Source organism: Hippopotamus amphibius, chromosome 6 (assembly GCF_030028045.1).
Source record: "Hippopotamus amphibius kiboko isolate mHipAmp2 chromosome 6, mHipAmp2.hap2, whole genome shotgun sequence".
Lineage (NCBI taxonomy): Eukaryota > Metazoa > Chordata > Mammalia > Artiodactyla > Hippopotamidae > Hippopotamus > Hippopotamus amphibius.
In genome coordinates, this window is record NC_080191.1 from 126,847,072 (window position 1) to 126,870,896 (window position 23,825).

At 51.8% G+C, this 23,825-nt stretch overlaps 1 protein-coding gene across 1 annotated transcript; it reads right to left on the bottom strand.

Moving 5' to 3' along the window:
* Positions 1 to 582: 582 nt before the first annotated feature.
* On the bottom strand, positions 583 to 19,451 carry LOC130854963 (zinc finger protein GLIS2-like). The gene is given in 9 exon segments (XM_057737794.1): positions 583 to 973; positions 1,496 to 1,712; positions 4,388 to 4,510; positions 4,701 to 4,783; positions 6,449 to 6,899; positions 11,471 to 12,088; positions 18,046 to 18,130; positions 19,316 to 19,336; positions 19,338 to 19,451. Coding segments are annotated over 9 exon segments (2,103 nt in total).
* Positions 19,452 to 23,825: the final 4,374 nt, after the last annotated feature.

Sequence of the window (23,825 nt, forward strand, 5' to 3'; positions counted from 1 at the left end):
TGGGTAACTTCCACAAAGGACACGAGGTTTCCTCTAGGGTTTGCTAGCCATGAGCCCCAGTGACTTCACCCCTAGGCCAAAGGTCACACCGTTAAACTTTCTGACAAAAATAACTTTTCGAAGGACGCCCGAGCACTCTTAGGGGCAGCGGCGCGCAGGTGCCCCAGCGCTCTTCCCCTGTCCTCTCCTCCTCCCTCGATTCCTCGGCTCCCAACTCAGATTTGGAAGGTTCAAACGCAGGCCTTTCCTTTGAGACCCGCGTCGGGTCCCAAGGGCAGCGGCCATCACGCTTTGCTCTCGGCTCCCGGGGATGGCTGGGCTGCGACTCCCTGGTGCCCCCGCGGCACAGCGCGGTCCGGGACAGGATGGGGAGGCACAGCTGGAGGGGCCGACGTCTCCTCCGGCGGCCGTGCGGAAGCATGGGAGCAAGCGACGAGCCTGGAAGAGCCCTGGCCCGGGATACCCGGGGCCCTGCTCATCCCCACTTGCTACCAGCACAAGGATTGCCGTCGGTGAAAGGGCTTTACTGAGTGTGCTCTCCCACAGAGGCCGGGCTGGGAGACCCAAACATCAGGAGAGGCTCTAACTGGTTCCGGAGCCGGAGGGGACCCTTCCGCGACAGGGACGGGAGGGGGCGCTCATCCCAGGACTAACGGCCAGGGACCTCCTCCCTCGCGGCGCCCACCTACTTGGATGTGTCGCGGCGGTTCCAGTGGTCGTCCCCTCAGGGCCGCTCTTTTCACACCCGCGCGTAGCCCTGGCACATTTGCGCGCCGGGGTTCCTCCCGCTACCTTCTCTGCAGGCCTGCCGCCTGTGCCCCAAGAGCTGGTTCTCCAAGGTATTCTCCAAGGGAACCTAGCATCCAGACCCCAGTAGCCGTCGTCATCCCACTCAGCGCATCCCAAGCCCCAGCCAGGCCCTCGGGACCCAACCTTCTCGCTCTTCAGGAAGGGGCCAAGGCGGATGCGGCGCCTGCGCAGTAGGAGCGAGGGAGTAGGGCAAGCGAGTGCCCGGAGGCTCAGTGACCTCAGGGGAGGGAGGAGGAAGGCTCTGGTGGTTCAGGTGGTTCTGATCCATGTGAAATAATTTCTCCAGTGGCCGGGCCGGATAAGAGAGCTTCTGCATGAAATGCTAAAACTCACCGAAGATCTCAGTCTCCCAATCGGGGCTCAGAGAAGAGTCCTGTGGGCTGTAGCCACACAGTCTTAGGGCTTGGCTCTTCGCAGTTCTCTAAGGAAGTCGAGAGGCCTGAGCATCCACTACTCCCAGAGGTCCAGCTGGGAAGACTCCTGCGGGCAACTGTGCCCGAGGTATTCCATCAGTGCTTAGGGAAGGCTTAGAGCTAGCCCGCTCTCTCTTTTTCTTTATTCCCGCCAGCTACCAGGCATTTCTCTGGGAAGTCAGAGGTGGTTTGTGAGAGAGTCCGCGGTGCCGCGGAAGGCAGACTTTTCCGGAAGACAGGCTTTCCGGAAGACACTGAGAGCATGGTTTTACCTTTTTCCCTTCCGCCATGGAAATCGGTTAATGAGTGTCAGTGTCACTAGGGTGAAATTGGGGCGAGGGGAGTCTTCTCTACGAAGGCTGCTTTGGTGGGTCCCTGTGTTTTCGCTGCCCCGAACAACTATGCTTAGAGTTGTTTCTGTGAAGCCATGAGGGAAGTCAGGGAAGAGGACAGGATGCTGCGGGAGGGCCACGCATCTCTCCCAAGATGCTGAAGCAATAACAGGACACTCGGATTCAGAAGGGGAAGGGGAACATCACATTGTTTATTTCCAAAGAAAATAGCAAAACAGAGCTCCATGTACACAAAAGTCTTCGGAGGGAAAAGGAATCACAGATTTTAATTCATTTTTACATATTTACAGCAAGATTAAACCACAGCTTTCAACTATGTTTTCATTCAACAATCACTTTCAGTCAAATACTTAACAACTTTTTTTTTCTTTCGAGTTAGTTCATAATTTAAGGATGCTAAGGGGACAGATGATAAATCACAAACAGTGTGGGCAGAGAGGGTACCAAATAGTCTACGATTTCAGTCAGGCTTTCTTGCGTGTGTGAATTATGATTACAAAACATTTGCCTGTCTGTATAATTCACATTCATTGCAATCATTACATTTTCCCATAAATTAGCAATATAAACAAACATATGGGGACCTCCAGTAAACAAATAAAAATCAATATAAGAGACAACATTTTGTAGCAACTATAATAACAGCATGGGTTACAGCTTGGGGAAACTTCTTTACAAATCATTTAGTCAGCACACAAGGGGTGGGGAGGCTGAAACATCCTTGTGTATGTAAACCACCTTTAAAACCACATCGGAAGGTTTGGGGAAACCAGGACAGGGTGAAAGTTTCTTTCTTGGGCACAATATGAAATGAAGAACTGCACATGTGGTTGGGGGGAGGGTGTTTGCATGCACTTTGGGGTCATGGACCTTCTGAACTCCAATTGCCAAAATTCTGAAGAAAACAGGAAATTATAAAAATGTCTCTCTTCCTCAAACCACTGTCCTTTCTATTAATGGCAGAAAGGGCTTGCTGATCACTGCTAGTGGGCAGAAACACACAATGGGTCTATTTTTAGCAGAGATTGTCTTTGAAGGAGCAGGAAATATTAACAATTGTTTGGCTGCAGTCTTGGTTCCAAAGATCCGGAGCAAGAATATTGGGAGCTTGAGGGGTCCCCAGGTGACCTGACTTGGACTGATTGAGTGCAGGCCAGTGAACAGAGAAGCAGACACACAGTGTGGCCTTAGGGTATACACCCTCTGCCTGCACTGTCTCTGCATTCTTTCCCTTATGTCCCAGAGCCTGGGTAAAAAGCCCCTCAACATCTGCACACCTCCACAGGCTCTGGACCCAATGTCTCTGCATTACTTTTGTTTCTCCCTTAGCAGGACTTAGCCATAAGTTATCAGTTAGTGTAGTGTGCATGTATTTTAAAAAAAAGTTAGATTTTATCTCTTTAGAAACGGTTTGAAACTAACGGGGCAGAGGGAGTTTGACAGAGAGGAGAACAAATCGCTGACAAAGAACCTTTTACGTTTCATCAGCGTTGTTAGGACGACAAGCAGGAATGTCTCAGATAATAACTCCCACTTCAAAGATTTCTCAGCTCAATGGAAAGCGGACCATCCTTTTTATTCAACCACAAGGACTGGCACTAAAGAAGACTCCACTGTTTGATTTTTTTCCACCGTGTTTATTTTTCCCCTATTCACTGGGGTACTTGGATAAAATAAACAACAAGACAATTAAGGGAACATGGACTTCTAACTTTCCTGCCATCTTCCCTATCCCCTTGGCCTTGGGCTCTTGAGTCTGTGCCCAGGGCCAGCCCAGGCCTGAGGGGTACCATACACCCCATCCTGGGGAGAAACAAGTTTGGAGGTCTGTGAGAAACTTCTGGGATAGAGGCGCAAGATGGGCTGTGCTGGGGGCCACGAAGGCACAGTCTGAGCTCACCAAACTCATCCGGGGTGGCTCCTTTCCTTCCCCCAAATCCCATTCAAATTCAGGCCTCCAACATGCTCAAGATGCAGAGAGGCACTTGGCACAAAACCGAGCTGGGGATGCTCATTTGTTAAACTTCTGAGCTTGCCCTAAAGTTATTTACTTCTGACCCTGGAGCCTCTTTGGGCCGCAGTCAAGATGCACGGAGTCCGGCTCCTCCCTTTCCTGAAAGCGTCCCTGGTGCCAAAGCGCCTCTCCCCCCAACAGTGAGCAAGGTGAACCCCTAAACGCTGGCGAGGCAGGTCCTAAGGAGGAAGTATATACTGTAGAGCATAGTGACAGTATTAAATGGCGTGAAAGCAAAGGTCAGCGCAAATGTATCTTAATAGAGTGTCTGCAGTGAAGTGTGCCGCCTTTGAAGCGGCCGCTCCCCGCGCGCATTTCCATGGCGAGCCTAACGTGGCATGCTGATGCACCGTCAAACTCACACTTTCAACCCCAAAACCCGACTCTTTGAACAACCCGAGCTTGATTAGACCTTTCTCCTTTTCTTTCCCCTCTTACAAACCATTTCCTCGCCTTTAGAAACTCGCCATCAAACCCAAATGCGCCCTCTGATCACCGCAGAAAGCAGAAACAAAGGGGGCTGAGCGGCGATTCAAGCGGCCCTTTTCTTCCCTCACATTATTATCCATTTTTATTATGATCGGGAACAAGTGCCCATTCGCGTGGGTTTTGTTTACCGGAAATTAAATGAAAATGATTTAGTCCGCGTCAAACAAAAATATATACTTGTATACACAAGAAAAAAGGCCTGTTAGACGTAAATATTATGTCCTTAATGAAAAGCCTGGACGGGCTCCAGGCTCGGCCTTTCAGGATTTCAGTGCGACTTGCCCATTGCCATAGAAATCCTAACTTACCATGAAGATGCACCGTGGCGAAGAAACATTGCTTTGTGCGCGGGCCCTTTGATGTTGCAGGCGCGAGATGCGGGCGCTCAGCTGCGCCGGGCGAGATTACCTTGCGAGCAACGCGGTGGACATCTGTAACAAGCAAATGAAAAATTAAAGGCGATTAGTGACCGACTACGCATTTTTATTTTATTTCATTATTTTGGATGGGGGTGGAAGGCAAAATGAGGCCTAGAAATAGAAGAGAAAAAAGGAGCCCTCTTTGGAGAGGGGGAATTTTTTTTAACATCTTCAGAAGAAGGTCCCCAGATGCCCTCTGCACCTTGGCGCTGGGGCGGGTGTTTCTCGATGGGAACGAGTTGTTTGCTGCCGGCCGCCGGCCCAGGGTTAGGAGGCCTCCGGGCCCTATTGTCGTGGGGGCAGGGCAGGAAGGGAATTGCAGATCTCCTTCCACAAGGACGGATTCACTAAGGATGTATTTGGAAGATTCTGGTTTTTATTAGGAGTAATGCAAACAGTCCCTCTCCAGTTAGGGCGTTATGTATCTGATGGAAGTGTGCGGCCACGGGGCAGGAGTGAGAATCTTCTAATGCTGTCTGAAGAGGAAAGAACAGAAGAAAATCCAGCAGTGTGGCACAATCAGGGCTTGTTTGCTGGACTCAGCTTTTTAAATTGAGCTCTTTGGGGGCTACCCTAGGTAGGCGTACCACACCTCTGCTTATCTCCAAATTCTTAGGGGACTGGCATGGGTCTAACCAAAACTTTTTCCCCTTCTTTTTACTCATGACGCCGCCGCCCCCCCCCCCCCAATCTTAGCAAGAATTTTGGAGAAGCACCATCCTTCTTTCAGAGGGTGACAGACTGGGAACCAGGCCTCGATTTTTTTCCCCCTTGGCAACAATTGCATAGACTTTTCCTCTTCCCTGCCCCCAACATCTGGTTCTTCTTCAGGGTATTTGGTACCTAGCATATCAAATACACATTCAATCTAGACCCATTGGGTGTTTGCCTTTAAAACATTTATTACTGCAGTTCATCTCTTGTCCCCCCCCTTTTTAAAAATAAGACCAACATCATGTGATTTTTGACAAAGAGCATCACAGAATTGACTCGATTCATCCAGACACTGTAGCCTAGGCTGGATTCCTTTGCTGTGGAGGCCTGGCCTCAGTGACGTCATTGGCCCACTCTGCACCCCCAATGGCCAAACACCCAAAAGATTCCACAGGCGGCTTCTCAACAAGGGTGGGGTGTAAGGACAGGGTGATTGGTCCGAGGAGGCCTCAGAGCACTGAATCCTAAAGCCACTTTTGTCTGGATTTCCCGTTGTTTGGACTCCTGATCTACCCCCAGTATATAATGCATACAGAGCAGACAGGCAGGCAGACAGACATCTTGGGCCAGTCTATGGGGGAGGGGCATATAATCCCTAGGGAAAATGCTGAACCTCTCCCCCCCCTTCCCTATCATCTCCTTTATAGAAGTGATTGGAAATTTTGGATCTGGGACTTGAATAGCTGGGGGAGGAGGAGTGTAGGGAGGCAAAAGAGGAAGGAAATTGGAGGGAAGATAATGGTTCTTGAATTCCCTGGGCCACCTTCATGCCATAGGAACTTCTGAGGAGTCTCAGACTGGGAGCTGGGAAGGGAGTAGTGGTGGCAATTGGGTCGACCCAGGCCTGGAAGAAAATGATTCCCATTCTGTGAACCACACAAGTACTCTGTGGTCTTACTTTTGCTGCCTGCAGTTGCCAAGACTGCACAGAAACTGTCCTAATATATTTTCTTGTTTACCTTCTGCCTGTCTCTCTCTATTTTCTTTACTCTAACCCTGGTTTCACGCTACCCAGTCATAAGGGCGTCTGTGTGGGTGGGTGGGGGTGCTGGATGTGATTTTAGAATACATATGGGTACCATATTGATATTTTAAGACAATGGACATTATATCAGCATATTCAGTGAGCTCTAACAACTATTAGAGGTGACTCTCCTCCCTTCCTGCCTTCCCCGCTTCCTCCCTCACTTCTCTTCAAGCCTCAATAACCCCGCCTAGACCTGGCAGTGAGTGTACGCGGAAGCAGCAATCACAGCAGCAACCCTGGCACCGAAGGCAGCGGCGGCGGCGGCGGGGCCAGGTGGTGGCGCGGGGCTCGGGGGCGCTGCGGGGGCAGCGGTGACGGGACCCGCGCCCTGACACACGTACCATTCGCTCAGGTCGGCGCCACGCGCCGCCACCGCCGCCGAGGAGGCCCCCGGGGGCTCGCGGCCGAAGTCCGACGAGGGCGACACGAGGGCTGACGGCGTGGCCGAGTCGTAGCCAGAGCTGGGCGGCGGCGGCGAGCGCCCGTGCACCTTCATGTGCTTACGCAGTGAGCTGGGGTGCGTATAGCACTTGTCGCAGCCGCGCACTTTGCACGTGTAGGGCTTGTCACTTGTGTGCACGTGCGAGTGCTTCTTGCGGTCGCTGCTGTTGGCGAAGCGCCGCTCGCAGCCCTCGAACTCGCACCTGAAGGGCTTCTCCCCTGGTGGAGGCAACGCAGAGACATTAGTGCGCGTGGTCTGTGGCCCCGGCTCGGCCTCACTACCTTCCCCCAATTTCTCTGCCATTTCGGGGAAGAGAGAGACACACACAGACACAATCAGAAACCTCTTTCCCCGGCGCCGCAGGCCCGTCACCCCCTTCCCTCGCTCAGAGCGCGCCCCCTGCGCTCCCTCCTGCACGCCTCCACTCCTCCCCATCTCCTGCCTGGGCCTGGGGGGAGGGGACGGAGGAGGAGCGACAAAGACTCCATCTTAGTTGAGTTTCCTTCCTGGAAAATTCTGATCCACTCCGGTTGCTTTCCTCCAAATTTTCTCTACCCGGAGCCAGAAGCACCTTTGCCCGGAGAATAGAGTTGACTGAGGAGCTCGCATCTGCTCAATTTAAAGTTTGCTGTTCCAGCCAAACGTCTCTGCTTTCCACCTCCCCGCCCAGCGGTCTACCCCGCACACATCCCATCCTGTCCCAATTGTTTCCTAAAGTAGGTTTTGTGCAAACGCCAAGGCAATGGAACAGTTTAAGGATGAGCAGCCGATGCACACGGCATGTGCATAACGTGGATTCGTGCTGCAGGGAAAGGTATTCTGAGCAATGATTCACTTCAGACGCGATTTTTACGGGAAATGGAGCCCCCTCCCTCTTCCCCTCCACCCCCTGAGGGCAAACATTTAGCAGCATTCTTCAAATCTTGCCTAAACCGTTCGGGATCCCTCCAGATACGCGCGCCGGCAATAATGTTTTATTACGCTGCTCCAGCGGCCTCCCGGAGACTCTGCCGCGGGCAGCCTGCTCTCCCAGTCCGAGCTGACTGTGAGAGGTCGAGCGGCCTCTCCAGACCACCCACGGCCCACGCTCCGGCCGGCCCAGCCTGAGCCGAGAAACCAGCACAGCAGGTTCTGCCCGGGCCAAGTGGGAACCGAGGCCTCTTCCCCGATCGCACCCTTGGTCGCGGTGGCTTCAGGATGAGCGCAGCTGTTGTAGTCAGGTCAGGCTTGGCTCCGCGGACCGGAGGGCAAGCGGGCAGCCGGGATAGACCCAGGAGGTACTCGGATCCGTGGTGCGATGCCCTATAGAGCCGCGGGAAGGCGCGAGAGCGCGGCAGGGTGGAAATATCGGCCGAGGACCGAGCCCCAATCCGGGAGCTCACCGCCGGCTGGATTCGCGAGCGTGTGGGGGAGGAAAGGACCTCAAGAACCCGGAAGCCCAGGTTCCTCTGGAGCTGCAGATGCTGCGGGAAGGAGAGAAAGAAATGTCCCGGCGCTGTAAACAAATGGATGCTGCCGGGCGCCTTGGGTTGAGGGAGAGGCTACCAAGCGTCTGGCTAAGGAGGAAGAGATGCACGGCTGGAGGACAGTTGCCTTTGTGGTCGCTTCTCCCACTGCTTCCAGGAAAGATGGGTGCTGTAGGGCGGGTTTGAATAAACAAAGCCTCTGCTCCCGAGCCCTGTAGAGGCTTAGGCTGAGCCAGAGGTTTTGCGCACAACCTTCGCCTCCGCGCGGCAGCGGGTTAGAAGCCCAGGGGTGCTGCACTGGGCGGCTGCTGCGTCCTCCCGCTGCAGCAGTGTTGTTAGCACAGTGTAACACTGGACAGTGCTGGCATCTGCCATTTCTCGGCACACCGGTACAATTTTATTTAAAAAACAAAATAGGAGAAAGATGCAGAATAAACTAATGTCCCTATGTGCCCCTCCTTTTTACCCTCCCTGGTCCCTGTTAGCATCTGCAAAACTAAAACTTTTCTTCCTCCCTACCGTCTGTCCTTTCTTTCTAAAATCACTTAAAAGAACCATGTAATTCAGGGCCTGCAAAAGAAAGCAAGATTTGCTAAGACAACAGAGGAGAAATAGAATTTAGGGTTGATTGCCACTCCCAAGTATTCCCCCCACCCCCCACCCCCATGCACACACACTTATCCCATCTTCTACGGGGCCTTGTTGGACATTCACATAAAACAGAAACAATGATTTCGTCCCAGACGAGGTACTGAGGCGAAAAAAGCAGGACACTTTAGGTGATGTGGGCCGCCTGGAAGTTCCAAGGCCCCTGGGAAGCCAGGTGAAGCCGCGCCCCCGCGCCTTCACGGCCTCTCCCCAGCAGCAGGAGGAGCCCCGGACTCCTCGTCTAACTCTGCACACCGCTACCCACCCCACCCCACCCTAAGCAGTCTCCCGCCCTCTCCCTCCCACCAGATCTGGGCGCTGCGCCCTGGGTGGGTGGGTGGGTGGATGGATGTGGAGAAGCAGGGTTGGGCCGGGGCCCCGCAGTCCGCCCCGAGCAGCCTGGGCCTGAGGCTGAGTCCTGAAAGGCCGGGAGTCTCCTCCCAGAGGCTCAGCAGCCGGGAGAGGCCTCCTCCCCTGCCTGGCGCCAGGCCCGCCCGACAAAGTTAGGCAGCGGAGGGGTAGTTCGGCTCACGCCATTTTCTCGCACTTGTGGCTGGGCCGGGCTGTCCGAGCATCTCCGCCCCGGCGTGGTCTTCTCCTCTGCCTCGGATCCCAGCCCTACCTCCCTCTACCGACTGCCTGAGAGAGTGGGGCGAGCCCACAACCCAGGGGGTCCTAGGAAGGGCGGCGGGCGGTGGGCCCGCGTCTCCCTCGCGGCGGCACCATTGTTTCGAGATCGTTTTGACCGCGGCAAAGCGAAAGCTTTCGGAGTGGACTCGGAGCAGCTGCCTGCGAAGCCAGGCCCGGGATTCAGATCCCGGAAAATCGCAACTCCTGAGAAAGATCTCCTATTCGCCGCTTCCGCGACTCGAAATGAAACCCCATTAATATTTGAAAAGGCAATTATTTTCCTGTTGAATCGAGAACTGTCTTCATGAATAATTTGTAGTGAGGTCTATTGCCATTTGAGAAACATTTTGTTGGGTTCCCCCCCCTCTTTTCATTACTTAGGAGGAGGGTTTGAGGGAAATGCCGGAGCAGGAGAGGCTCTGTAGATTTTTTGTTTAAACTCCAGTGATAATGAATCAGGACTGCCAGTGGAAAGGGAAAGGATGCACTTAGAATTCTGTTCTGGATAGAAGCGAACCTGAGCCAGCTCCGACGCACTGAACTTGCTTCTCTGCTGTAGGTCGATTGCACTGAGAATTTAACCATTTTCTGCTTCACGGACTTCAAACAGTAGGCCGGCAAAGAGCAGTAAAAGTTTGTTTGTTTAAAACCCCCCTGTCATTAAAAATGAGTTCCTACTCTGGCTCAGGACTCCGTGTCTACCTTCGTGGTGCGGGCCGCCAGCTCAATGAATAGCGAGTCTGAGGGCGGCGATCTGGGTCTCACATCTCTCCTTCCCCTGGATAAAAATCGGAGGGCGGGAGGGGTTAGGGGACAAATTCTTGCAAGAGGTTGGGGGGGGGGTGATCCTGGAAACAGCTCCGAAAAACCGTACATTTCCTGAAATAAAGTAGGAGACTTAAAGTAGACTTTGATCTGGCCTCCGAGTGTGCCAATGTCCTGGCCAGGGAACTTCCCCAAGATTGCAGGGTTTGAGGGGAGAAGGTGGGATTTAGCAAGCTTCTTTCCTGGGTAGTAGGAGCCTGGGGGAGTTCTTTGACTCATAATTGCTGAAGTTTCCACCAAGAATAGAGGTGAGTAAGGCACAGTGCCAGGGAGTAGAAGTGGGGCACCAAGCTGGAACTTATTTCATCGTGTCTCCTATATCTGTCCCCTTCTCCCACCCCCAAAATGGAGGAGGGGAGATGTTGACTTCTTAAACTTTGAGGAATCCAGGGCAAGAAAACCCTAGCTGAGGAGAGTTCAGACATCGGGCTGCTAAACTAATTAATGTAACTTCACAGGCTGTTCTGGGAAGTGTGAAAACTTTCTCCTTGCAATTGCATTAATTAGAGATGCTTCTGGCCAGAGGAGTTCAACTTTGCAGGCTCTTGAGTGGGCTTCTTTTCTTTCTGTTAACTAGAACTAACAGATGTGGTTGACACATGTCCCCATTTCACTTAACAGCTCAGTAAATGACATTTAAGGCGGATGGGTCTCCTTGGGTCTTTGCTAAAGCAAAAGCAAGGGTTTGTGAAACGTCCCAAGTGTGGGTAACCAAGGCTCCAAAACAGGGGCAAAGTTAGCCCATGAGACCCTCAAATCCTAAAGAAGGCACCAATGGCTTGGTGAGCTCTCAGTTCAGGTGGCAGTCAGGTTGTCAGGCTGACCATTGAAAGAGTGCTCCCCACACAATTCCAAAGGGACTGGGGAAAAATTAAGTTGTTCCTAGGTCTTTACAACTTTGGGGAACAGTGCCCCTTAAAATACCTTAAAATCAAACTCGTTAAGCAGGGACCGCACATTTGCACACACAGAAACCCAAGCACCCCCACCCCACTCCAGAACAGAAATCTCACACTATCCTTCCCACACACAGCCTCAGGAAAGTGCTGTGATTCTAATAGAAAGGCATAATTAATATTTTATGAACTTGGCTCATGGAAACACCAAAATATCCCCCCTCTCTCCCAGGTGGAACTTGAGGAGATTCAGCTCCGAGGGCCAGAAGAGGCCCCCTGCTTCCCCAGAGGGTCCGCACAAGACAGACAGTGCCGAATACTGACCTGTGTGAGTTCTTTTGTGTATTTTGAGATTTTCTGATCTAGCAAAGACTTTCCCACACCCCGGGAAAGGACAGGGGAAGGGCTTCTCGCCCGTGTGCACGCGGATGTGATTTACAAGTTTGTATTTGGCTTTAAAGGGCTTGCCCTGTCGCGGACACTCCTCCCAGAAGCAGATGTGGTTGGCCTGCTCAGGGCCTCCGACGTGCTCCACGGTGACGTGCGTGACCAGCTCGTGCATGGTGCTGAAAGTTTTGGAGCAGAGGCGCGGGGGTGCGGAGCCGTCGGCCGCCAGCCACTTGCAGATGAGCTCCTGTTTGATGGGCTGGCGCATGTAGCGGAAAAAGGCGCCGGGACCATGGGGTGCGGCGAGGTTCATGGTCAGGTTCATGCCCCCGTAGCTGTGCAGGGCTGCGGCAGCTGCCAGAGCGTCGCTGCGGGCCACAGGTCCCGGCGGGAAGGGTTCGGGCCGCGCGTACATGTCTCCGGGGAGCCCCAGACGCAGGAGTCCATTCAAAGTGCCGCTAGGGGAGGCCTGGGGAGGCTGCTCGTGAAGGCCCGGGAACGCCGAGGGGCTGGAGGCGGCAGCGAGCTGGGGGCCATGGTGTCCGGAGCTGCTACCTGTTGTTGAGACAAATAGCGCGAGTGAGAACGGGCGGCGTGGGCTGAGCGTTCTACCCGGCCCCAGGGGGCAGGCCCAGCCCAGCTACACCACGGCCTCTGCGGTCAACGCCGGGACCCAGAGCTAGACTGCGGCGGCAGCGACCCGGGTGGACAACGCGAGGTCAAGCGCCTCCACCGCTGTCCGGCTGGGCGGCTGTTCGGTAGAGCCCCCTGTCGCTTCGTGAGCAGGAGAGTGATGGTGGCGGCGGGATAGGTGGAAGGGGCAGTGGGGTGAGAAATGCTGAATTTGCGGGCTGCTGGGGGCCCCTGGGCTCTGCTCCAAAGGGGTCCGACCGGCGCACTGAGCGCGCTTTGGCAGCCAACTCCTCGGGGTGCTCGGGGCCTCGGCGCCCTGCAGGGGAGTGGAGGTGGGGGAAGTGGCGATGTTGTAGGTGGTGGTGGTGGTGCCCAAGCGCCCCGGCCATATATACGAATTTCAGCGCCCAGCTCGACTGGGAGAGGGAGGCCTGCTGCATCCCGGCCGGGGCTCCCGGGAGCTCCTTAGGTCGGGGCGCTCACGCCACCGTCACCTGACAGCGGGGAGGGGAAAGAACAACCACAGACAACTTCTGCGAAGTTCCCCCTCCCCCCCCCCCAAGTTTTGGGTTGTGACTTTTTTTCTCTCCCTCTCTATCAGTCTTTAATGCCTACTTGAAATCCCGTACACTACAGAGGCAGCAGCGGGGCGCGTGAGGAAGTGAATAGAGATTCGGGGCCGTGGCCCGGGCCCGCCGAGAGGAACAATCGCCTAGGTCGCCCATTGGCCCGCGTCCCGGTCCGACGTCAGCGATGACAGGTCCCTCAGCACGGGGATACACACACACACACACACACACACACACACACACACACACACACACACACGAGTCACAACTGCTCCCGCTCCCCTCCCCACCCCCCAGCTCGCGCTTCTACTGCTCATGCGCTCTGACCCGGGCACGGATTCTTTTCTCTACGCGGGAGCCCCCTCCCCCTTCTTTCCCGAAAGCTGGGCAGATCTGCTCTGCCTCGCTGCTCTTGGAAGTGAGCGGGGCTGGGTTATGCCTCCCCTTTGGGGAGGGGGCGTTGCGCTGCACGTAACGTCCTCCGGGCAGACCCCAGCCCTGCGGTGGCCGATGGGCAGCACCTGGCGCGCGGGGACAGCGGCCTGCTTCGGCAGTTTGTCCCTGGAGTCGGGAGGAGGCGAGGGCCGGGATCCAGGGAGGAAAGGCGGCTGCAGACTAGGAGGCCGGGAGCCAGGGAGCTCCTAGGCTAACAGCCCTTGCGCCTAATTTTGTGTTCTCGCTTTCTCCGAATTTTCTCGTGTCGCTCAGCTCTCTCGCTCTTGCTTTCTCTAGCTCTCGCTCTCGGTTCCACGAAACCCCTGACCACACTTCGCCTAAGATTCTTACTTGGATCCTTTCTTCTCCCCTCGCCCCCTCTTCTCCCCACTCCATTCTTCCCACTTAGCCTTGCCGGCTCGTCCTCCCGGGTGCCTGGAGCGCTCAGAGACGGACGGACCCAAGAATCTGGCCCTGAACCGAGGCCCAGGAGTGGGCCGGAGACGGTGATGACCTGGGAGAGGCTGGTTTCGAACGCACACCGCCCTCCCGAGAGGATTCCTCCTCTCCGCTGCAAATCTCACTGACCCGCGTGCCCATAAGCCCAAGAAATAAAGGCGAGGGGAGCGCAGCGAGGAGGAGTGGGTCCTCACCCCCAGGTCTCTATCGCATTGTCAGTTTGCGGTCCTGAGCTCTGCACCTTGCCGCCAGACGGAGCCTTTGGGAAAGGGGACTTAAGAATCACTTCCACTTTGAACACCCTTCGGCCACTTGTTGCCTGCGGCCGGAGTCTGTCTCTCTACTCGCTTGCTAGAGCCGAGGCCACGTTTCCCCGCCCAGGCTGTGAGAACGACCGCGGGCCACGGCCTCCTCTCGCTGGACGCCCTCCCTGGCTGCGGGTTCCGCCGTCTTGGGGTGGGGGTCGGCCGGGGGAAGAAACCTTCAGTTCTGGCCCAGCGGAGTGTGGCATAAACAGGGGGGAGTGCCCTTTGTTTGTGCCGACCGGCTAGGGCCGGCTGCACCGCCCGGCGATTTAAAGGGCTGCTGGCCCTCAAGCCTACGTTGCACTCTGTAGCCGAAAATGCCAGCCTAAGTTCTCTCGGGTCTCCCCGGCGGCCATAGAAAGCGCCCTCAAAGCAGTGAAAGACTTGGGTTTTTAAGAGAAGTTTTAAGGACTGAGTAAAATACCCTGATCCCCCAGCAGAGGTGAGAAGTTTGGAGAGATTACAAGGAAATCTGATGGAGTTGATTGAGCAGCCCCAGCCATCCCCAGCACCAAGGACTATTCTTAAACATTTCCTGGTCAGTAAATAAGGGTTTCTTTTAAATTTTTAAAAATAATTAACTTATTTATAATGGTTGGCAGCTTCTTTAAGACTTTCCTCATTTAATGCATTGTTCCTGGCTCAGGGCTGCAATTTAGTGAGGGATTAACTTCCACAAAAATCTCCCTGAGCTTTGACAAGTCCAGGTCATTCTGCTCCTCTGGCCGGAAGAGCTTAAGCAAGCTGCCAATAGATGCTGCGTTAGCATAAAAAAAAAAAAAAAAAGTTGAAGGAGAGCATTTGACAACCAAACCCCTTCTGCTCTGGAAACCAAGAGCTTCCACAGCAGTATTGAGACTAGACTTGGAGAATGTGTCTCCTTTCCCAGCTTTCACCCTCTCCCACACTCTTGCTTTCTGGGATTTATCCCCTCTGCCCACAGGTGCCTCCTCTCTTTTCCTGCCCTGTTTTCCCTTCCTCAAAGTGCTGGTTTCAAGGCTTCCCACCATGCAGGTGTCTTTTGGATGATACAGTTGTCTAGGCAAACCCACGAAAGATTCTGAAAACAACAAAAACCAAAACCAAAAACCAAACCAGTGTGTTCCTCTTTGGGACCCCTTGCCCAGCATTTTCTCTTAACCATTCATCAACACAGAAATTAGTCAGCTCCTCCTGTAGCATGCAGGTCTAAGTGCAGGGGCACTGCTTCAGTAGTCCAGCAATTAAAATATTTTCTTTCCCATCCGAAAGTAGGCAATCTCCAACCACTGTTCTGGATGTTTGTCAAACTAACCATCTACTTTGGCTTCCATTAAAACTCTAATATGTACAAAAACAAATCACTTAATATATACACTGTGACCACACCTGCATCAAAAGCTTTGAATAACAGTATAGAACAGAAGTATTCAAGATGTTTTAGGTTGTGGACCCTTTTGCAAACCTGGTGAAGCTAGTGAACTTTAATAATCCTGTGCTTGTTTGCCCACATTCATAATAGAAGAAAGCTATGACATTCCATTAGAAGGTGGTGAAAATAAAGATGCATTTTCCCATCCAAATTTGTGGGACCCCTCCCCTCCTGAATTCTAACCACTGACTTCATAGACTCCAAGGATAAGAAGTAGAGGTTTTATATACACGTAGACTGTTACCATACTATGCAGTCTCTCTTGATAAGTTTACCCTTGAAAAACTTTGAACATGTGTATGGCTCTTTGTGCCAACAGTGAAAGAGCAGATACATCTGATTCAGCCAAATTCACCGATAGTAACCCAGCCCCATGGAGCTTCTTCCCAGATGCAGCCTTCTCTTGAAGCACTGAAAACATCTGGACCCATCCTGGGTAGATGCTTCTTGAATAGTCAGGGGTCAGTCGACCTAAGGTCGCTAAGGTTGCCTAATCTTTGCAAGTGCCTTGGAGCCATGTGGTTCACACCTTGGTTGGCTAAACACAGCAATGGGACCACACATTCTTCCAGAGAGACATTTCTCCAGGGACAGAGATAGGGAGGAAAAAAGTCATTTTACTCACTAATATTTATTAACAGGGAACTTTGGGTGATTATATAAGGGTCTTCAAGGAGTATCTCTGAAATAACCCCCAAAGCAGTTTCCAGCTAATCACAGATGATAGGTGAGGCACTGATGCCAGGGAGGCATATTTTAGTTTTCAGGGCCGTTCCTTGGAGTCTTCCAGTGCCCAGGTAGCAAGGATTCCAGGTTTCATTGGGCAGGCTGAGTAGTGGTGTCCCTCAGTGATGCTCAGAATTTTTCTTTCAGAAAGTTAGCTCACTACACTTACCCCCAATAGCAAATGCTTGGCTGAAGCATTCTATTCCTCACCATGCTGGGAGTTATAACATTATTGAGCCCACATTTCTGCTTGACTTCAGGGAAAAGAAAAAAGACATTCTGCAGCTCAGAGATCTTCAGCAGAGTTTCAAGAAGCACTGGGGGTTTTGGAGCTAGTTCCACCACCAGACTCCAAACATCCCTCCAGACCTCACAATCATGCCCTAAGCAACTTTGTTTACCCCAGCTATGACAAAGTAACATCACAAACTAAAGTGATTTTCTAGTTCTGCTGTACAGAAATGTGATATTTGGTGGCCCTACCATCTGCCATAGCTCCTCACATCACTGACTTAAGTGGGGGAATGTCTAACTTCTCTTCCCTGGAAAGAAAAAAATGGGGGAGATTTCAGATAAAGAGCTGGGATATTTTTCTATTTTGATCTTTCCAACAATGCTAAATGATGATTATCTGTTGCAGCTTATGCCCAGAGCCAGGATCCCAGAAGCAGAGGGCCACTGCACAGACCCTGGCCAAGAACAAACCTTGTTGCCTGCATATTCTGCATCTAGGTCTGCAGTCACTTGTTCAATCCTTTCTTCCCTGTTTCTGGCCAGAGTACCACCCAAAACAAGGGGGCAAATCCCTTCCTAGGCTATTCATAGACAGAATTCAAGATTCCTACAGTGAGAGTTTGTCTCTTGCCTTACTGAGGGAAAAATAACAACTTAAGCCCCGGGAGCCTTCTGTAGGTCCATGTCCACCTCAGACAGAGGAGACGGGAATCTATCAGGATTTTGAAGATAAAGGAAGATATTCTTCCCCTCTTCTGTGGAAGTAAGAGCTTTCATCATCATTAATGGAAGTACATATGAAAGAAAATATGCTTGGATAACATGCTTGGATACAATTTAATTTCCAAGCAAGCCGTTTTTTGACAAATGATTAGGAAACATGGTTAAAGGATCTTCCAGAACAGCACTGAGGAATTAAAACAATGGAATTTACATAATAACCACATGTCTCTAGAGACTTTGCCATCAAATCATCACAAAATAATAAAAGAGAATCATTTCCTAAGTTGTCCATTTAACTTTTGTTAAGAAGGTTGCTTTTCCTGCCAGCAAGGGAATACCTTGGAGGCAACCGTCAGCTGGTGATGTAGTTGAAATGAGGGAAACTGGATGCCTGAAAGGGGAGACACCCAACTCTAAATCATATGCTTATTCTAAATGGAATATTAAATTAAATTCTTCACAATGAAGGTATTCCTGACAGCGGCTGTCAGTCACTCCCTGTTCAGACGCCACATTGTGGGAACATCGTGGCTGCCACATTGCAGAAGGCTGGTGTCCCTGGTAAAGATGATGCATATCATGTAAACCCCATCACCAAGATCAAAGTATGCTCCTTTCATGGAAGCCAATACATGTCAAACCTCATTCCAATCAAATCATCCGGAAATGAATTCAAGATGAATATGTCATAGAATAATGTGACAGTGGAACTGCAGAAGGTCAGGGGTGGTTGTTCCAATGAGAGAGTCGTCAAATATTAATTCTAGAACATCCAGATGAGTAGACATTGAGGAGGATTAGCCGGCTGCTGGTGGGACGTTGTGTCGCTGATTTGTGTGCAAATGCATCAAACACCAAGGTGTTGTTCTAAGTTTCATTGGAACTCAAGAAACACCCCCAAAGTCACAACCAACATAACCAAAAGACCAAAAAAAAACAAAAAACAAAAACAAAAATAACTTCCTACTTAAAAAATAACTTCAGCAAACCAATATTCAGAAGAGGATATTAACTTACTTGACTCTTTCAGGGCGTTTCGGTAAAGCCGTATTCGTTTCCTCATCACCAAAGAAGTCTTGTATCTCATTTTCTGACTTTGAGCCTATTTGGGAAGAAAAGAGAGACAGTCATTAGTTAAACTATTTCCTACATGTTTGCATGGCAAGACCATGTGGCCTGAATGTATCAGTGAAAGAAAGTGTTGGTCTGAAGAGCTTTTCAGTGTTTCTTTGACTATTTTCAAATTTGGAAGTGAGAGAAGAGAATTCTGCTGGAAACTACCCATATTTACTGCAAAATAATATCCTTGGTGATAAAAAATATTAAAAATCATCATTTCCCACCTAGATTTTTATCTGTAACTCATTTGTGCATCTCCCTTATAGGTAGAGTTAAGCACCCTTTCAGTCATTCAGTGTTTAAACATCTCTCACTTCAGAATTTAAATTTCTTTATCTGAGAAGCCGCCATCATTTTCTTTAAGTTTATTAATTAATTTAATTTAGTGAGAAGGAGGGCTGGGTGTCCTCTGGGAGGTTAAAGATTGAGTTGTATGTGTTAGAACTGATAGGAGAGGAATTTCTTTGCAGGTGTGTAGCTCCTGCTGTGCTCAAGGTGGTGTGGAATCCCTAACCCTCACATGGCCTCCACCCCCTCACCCATTTGGAAGCCATCACTGTTGGGTTTTGAAAGTTAATATAAAATTCATCAGACTGGGGGTGGGGAGGAGATCACTCCTATCAATTTGTCCCGGCTGTCCGCATTTCTTAGTTAGGAAGCTCAGAAATAACCCACTCCTACCCCCAAAATATTTGCATTCCTTATCAGATTCACTTTGTGGGTAGAGTTACCCAGCCTTTGGCCACCTTAAAACCTTAAACCCATCCTGGGGACCTCTGCATCTGTCAGGCAAAACTGAAAGCAGTGGAGCAGCCAAACAGAGGCGATTCACCCAGCCCCAACCCTCAATTTGGCCTAGAAAGACAAACAGTCATTGAAAAGGTCTCAGGCTGGACAAACACAGCAAGCTCTCTGTCAATGAGGACGTCTGCCTGTCTTGACACTCCAGCCCACAGAAAAAGCGGTTGTTTAACTTGTTGAACCACAGGCCAAATCCAAGTGGGGCTCTGCTATCTCAAAGACTTTCCAGTTCTCTATGCTCAAAGATCTCTTTCTCTCTCCCTCAACCCCCAACCCAGGCTTGAACTAGCTTAGGTATTTTCACCTTTGCCTCTTCCTTCTTTCCTACGTCCAAGCCTGAGGGGTGGGGATAGGGGTTTAGACTCACCTTTTTCCAGAGGGTTTTATTTATTTTCAAGTCTTTCTAACCAAAAAGCATCTGTCCCCAAAGGTAATAAGCTCCTTCCCGCACAAATCAGAAAAGAAAGCAAGCCCAACTTTGCATTCCTACAGAAGGGCGGCATGCTGGGCATCCTTGCTCTAAAATTTCCTCATGGCAGGATGTCTGGCACAGGAAAAGTCCTGGTTGGTTGGAAATAATAGAATTTACTTTTTTGCTTCAGAGGGAAATGGGTGTGAGTTTCCCTAGAGAACTCTGTCCACCCACAATGCTGCCCAAGCGCTTCCTTTAAGAGGCCTGGGTCACTTCTACCCCCAGGTCCTGGCTGTCTTTTGTGCATTATAAACCTGCAGGCATGCAAACAAATGTTTCAGAAGCTGGACTTCAGGCAGGCAACTGGGACCGACCTTAAGCTGCTCCTGTAGCAGCTCCATCACCAGCCTGTGCACGGAACCTGGGTAAATATCTTCTTCTTTGGTTCAAACTCTGACCCCACTTAGAAAGCCAGTCATCTCAATGAAGGAGGGGTGAGAGAATCTAGGAGCAGTCCCTGGGCCCCTGGACCAGAGATCTTTGCCAACCCAGGTATATAAAAGCCCCCGAAATGCTTGGCTTGCTTTTCCCCCAAATGATTGCTCCTGACTTGTCTCCTCACACCAGCCCTGGGCACTGAATCACCAGTCAGGAGCACAACCTGGAGACTTATTGGAATCTGTCTTCCTTCCCTTGAGACAAGAGAAGGGTGCCAATGAGCTTCAGTAATTGATCATGCTGGGGGAGAGCCAAGAAAGTGGGCCAGTGGGTACAAGCAAAAGGCATCATTTTTCTTTTGGGGGACCCCTAAGGGTGCATGTCGTGTGGTCTCCCTAGCAGGCCCAAGGTCAGAGGTCGTCTTCAGCCTGCTTCCCAAGCCAGCGACTTTAGTCCCCGAGCCTTCCCCGCTACTCCACACTGATTAACCCGCAGGCGCGTCGGCAAAGGCATGCCCGGCTCACGGCCACAGCTCGGTCGGCGGGGCGGGTGCAGAGCAGGGCCCCTGCAGGCTGCCTTGGAGCTTCCCGGCTAAAGCAAAAACGGCTCCCGGCCTCTGCCAGTGGCCTGCTGTCGCCAGCTGCACCCGGCACCTCCCTGGCTCCCCTCCATCGGGCCCTCCATCGAGCCCTCAAGCACCAGGAAGTTGGGCTGCGAGGCTGGCTTGTACGACGGCCTTTTCTCATTCTTCTGTTCCCTAGAGGGAAAAGCTCGGGTTCCTCCAGCTGGAGGCTAAAGACTGGGCGACCTCCGTGTGCCCAGAATAGAATCTGCGTTAGCGCGTTGCTTGAAGGACCAGCCTGGACATTTAACCGTCCCTTTCAACCGCCCCCCGCCCCCAACTTGCCAGCGGCTAGACAGAGGAAGGGAACCTGGTGCCTCTTCGAGGGTCGCTCTGAGGCCAATGCTGTCGGAAAAGGGGTAGAAATATGACCTTGCAATTCAAAGGGAGTTTCCTGCAGAGGTGCAGGCCAAGTTGCAGCCCCTCCAACGCTCCTTCTCCATTCTTGAGACCTCGATGACTCCCAGCTGTCCTCATGGACCATTCATCAACCCCAAACTTTCCTGTTAAACCTTTGGGGCAGTTCTAGCTTTCTTTCACAGCCTAACACTGTTCCCTCCCGACTTGTCCCTAATTTCCAGGGCCTCTAGGTGTCTAGGATAGTGACCAGAATCCCAGGTAGCTGCGGCCTTCTCTCTTGAGTGCTAGTCGTAGCCCTCGTTCGCAACCGGGAGAAAGAAAGCCAAGTCCCAAACCCACAGCCGGCCGCGCGTAGAGAGGATCCCAGCGGTCAGCGTCCTGAGGCAGGACCAGACTGTACCAGGGTGAGGCTGCGGGCCCCGCAGCTGACCCAGCCGGATCCTCCCCTGCCCCCCACCCCCCACCCCGTCAGGCTGGGGCGGAGAAGCTCCATCATCTTGCTGCCAGCCGGTCTAACTTGGCTCCTTGGACCCTGGAGACGGGAAGCCAAGCCCTTCCCTGCCATCCTCGCGGGGACAGGACGGAGAAGCTGCCTGCAGGAGCCCCCTCCTGCACGGGCCGGCTCACTTGGGGCGAGGGAAGCTCTGGGTCACGACTCCCCTTCTTGTGCCAACGGTGGGGCACCCGGGCGATGTACAGAGAGGGGAGGGAACGCAGGCAGGCCACAAGCTGCCCTTGGTCCGTGTGCTAGTGGGAGCCCCATTCGTCCCCCTTGCACACCCCCCTCTGAGAAGAAGGGATGGACTCATCCCCAGTGCAGCCTCTCGGCGGAAGGGCCCCCTCCTCCCCTCAGTATCAGTGGGGTGGGGCCTGTACCCACGGTTGGGGGGCTGCTGAGGGAGGGGATGGGGGAAAAATCTAGCTGGGCCTCTTACCCCAGTGGGGTTTGGGTGCCAATGACCGCGATGAGGGTGCTTCCTACCCCGCTGCTGCGGGTACAGGTCCGGTCTGTCTGCCCCCCGGACACACGCACTTACCCCGCTCCACCTGTTGCCGGGATCGCCTCATTTCTGCACATCACTTTGGGGTGGCTGAGGGGGGACCACAAAACCCTCCAAGCCTCTCTTTTGTGGTTCCAGCGAGGCGGTCATCTTTCATTTCTCCTTTTCCAGCTTTCGGGAAGCAGTTAGGGAATGTATGATGAAGCAGAAATGAGCCGTCAGGATGATATTTTAATGGCTTATATGTCACGTTGGTGCATGTGGCTTTGAACTGGAGCCGCTTGCGTTTCCTGCAGAGAGCGCCGCAAATCCCACTTGATAACTTCTACAAACCACAACTTTTTTTTTTTTTTTCTCACATTCACTCTTACTCTGTATATTTGGACGCGTTTCCTAAAAATACCCTCTTGTCAACGTCCCCCTTGGATATTCCACGGACTGGAGAGGAGAGGACTGAGTTTTCTTTTTTGAAGAATTATTTTCCCTCTCCCCCTCCCAACTGCCACCCTGCCCCCCTCAGGTCCCCTCCCTTGTTTTTTCTGAAAGGCAGGCGAGGTGGGTTCAATATTTGTTCTCCCTGGTGAAGGCAGTACAGCCTCTAGAGAAAACTTCTTCTTGCAGATAAGATTTTTACAACTGCAGTGGAGGCAGGATCCAAATTCCCCTTGTATGGAGCAGAAAAGACTCTGAGTGGCTCTGATACATCTTTTTTTTTTTTTTAAACAAAGTGTATATATATATATATTTTAAACCACTCCTCAAGCCCCAGCCCTTTGCCTCCATTCCCCATCTTGGTTCCACTCAAAGTTGGCAGGGAATTCGGGGGCTGCTGCACTCAGACTTGTTGCTGGGGAGCAAACATTTGATTTTTTTTTTCTTTCTCAAATTTCTACTTCCCAGCACAACAAGCGCAAATGCTGGGCCAGGTCCCTTCAGACACCAGGAAAACATCCCAGCTAACAGAAGTACAGTTTTGAGAAGGGAGAGCCCAGGGAAAGGGCAGCTCAGCTCGCCAAACCCAAGCGAGAATCTAGTTGATGAAAAGACAGAAAACCAGAAAGGAGGAGAGGCCGACGCTGACCCTGCCTTCCTCCAGCCTGTGAAGCCCGAGCAGGCGTCTGGGCAAAAAATAATCATTTTCATTTTCCTCTCGCCCAGGCACTGGTGAGTTTCCTAACGGGGCCGCCTGTGAAAGGATGAGTTGAGGTCTCTTTGTCTGAGAAAAGAGTTTAGGGCTCTGATTCAGCTGCAAAGAAGCCAAATGAAGTTAGAAACAAAGGGCAAATTGAAGGATTCCGACTCTTGGCTTTTTGTGTTTTCCTTACTAGAAAATAATTAGACCTAATGAATATGCAGACGCTTCAGCTAAACCCTCGGCCGGGGTTACTGGGTTTTAAACAGAGCTGCGGAGAAATGCAACCTTCATCCCCCAACCCCCCGCATCTGCATGCATTTTTTGAAATGCATAAATGTTGCTCGCCTTAATTGATTGAGTCACAGGGATTTTTTTCCCCTGCTTTTAAGTGCCATACTACTCTACCTTTCAACAATCATTTTAATATATAGTCAATGGCTCTTTGTGGACGGGACAAAAAGCAACTACGCGCAGTTGTTGAATAGACTTTGCGCTGGGCAAAGACAGGTTAATCGAGGGCCGCATCGCGAAAACAAGCGAGTGTTGTATGTTTGCACTGAATCCAAATGTCTGCATTTTCCTAACTAAATCAAAGGGAGTGTTATTTCTTTTTCTGCTCACTCATCTGAAGGTAAGTAAATTTTCTCTGGCGATCAAAAGCCTGGTCGGCAACAAAGACCGCGCCCGCTTTTTCCACCGTCCTGGTGTGGCGAGTTGCGGAATTTCAATAACTGTGACGAGGGTGACTGATTTGTGAACTAGAAAAGGTTTGAATGTCACAAAATTTACATTGGTCCTATCTATCGGAGATTTAAATACCAAAAAAGTATTCGGGGATTTCTAGGGAGCTTTGGGCAGTCCTGAAGAACAATGGCGCGTTGGGAAATTTACAGTTTTACCTGAATGAAA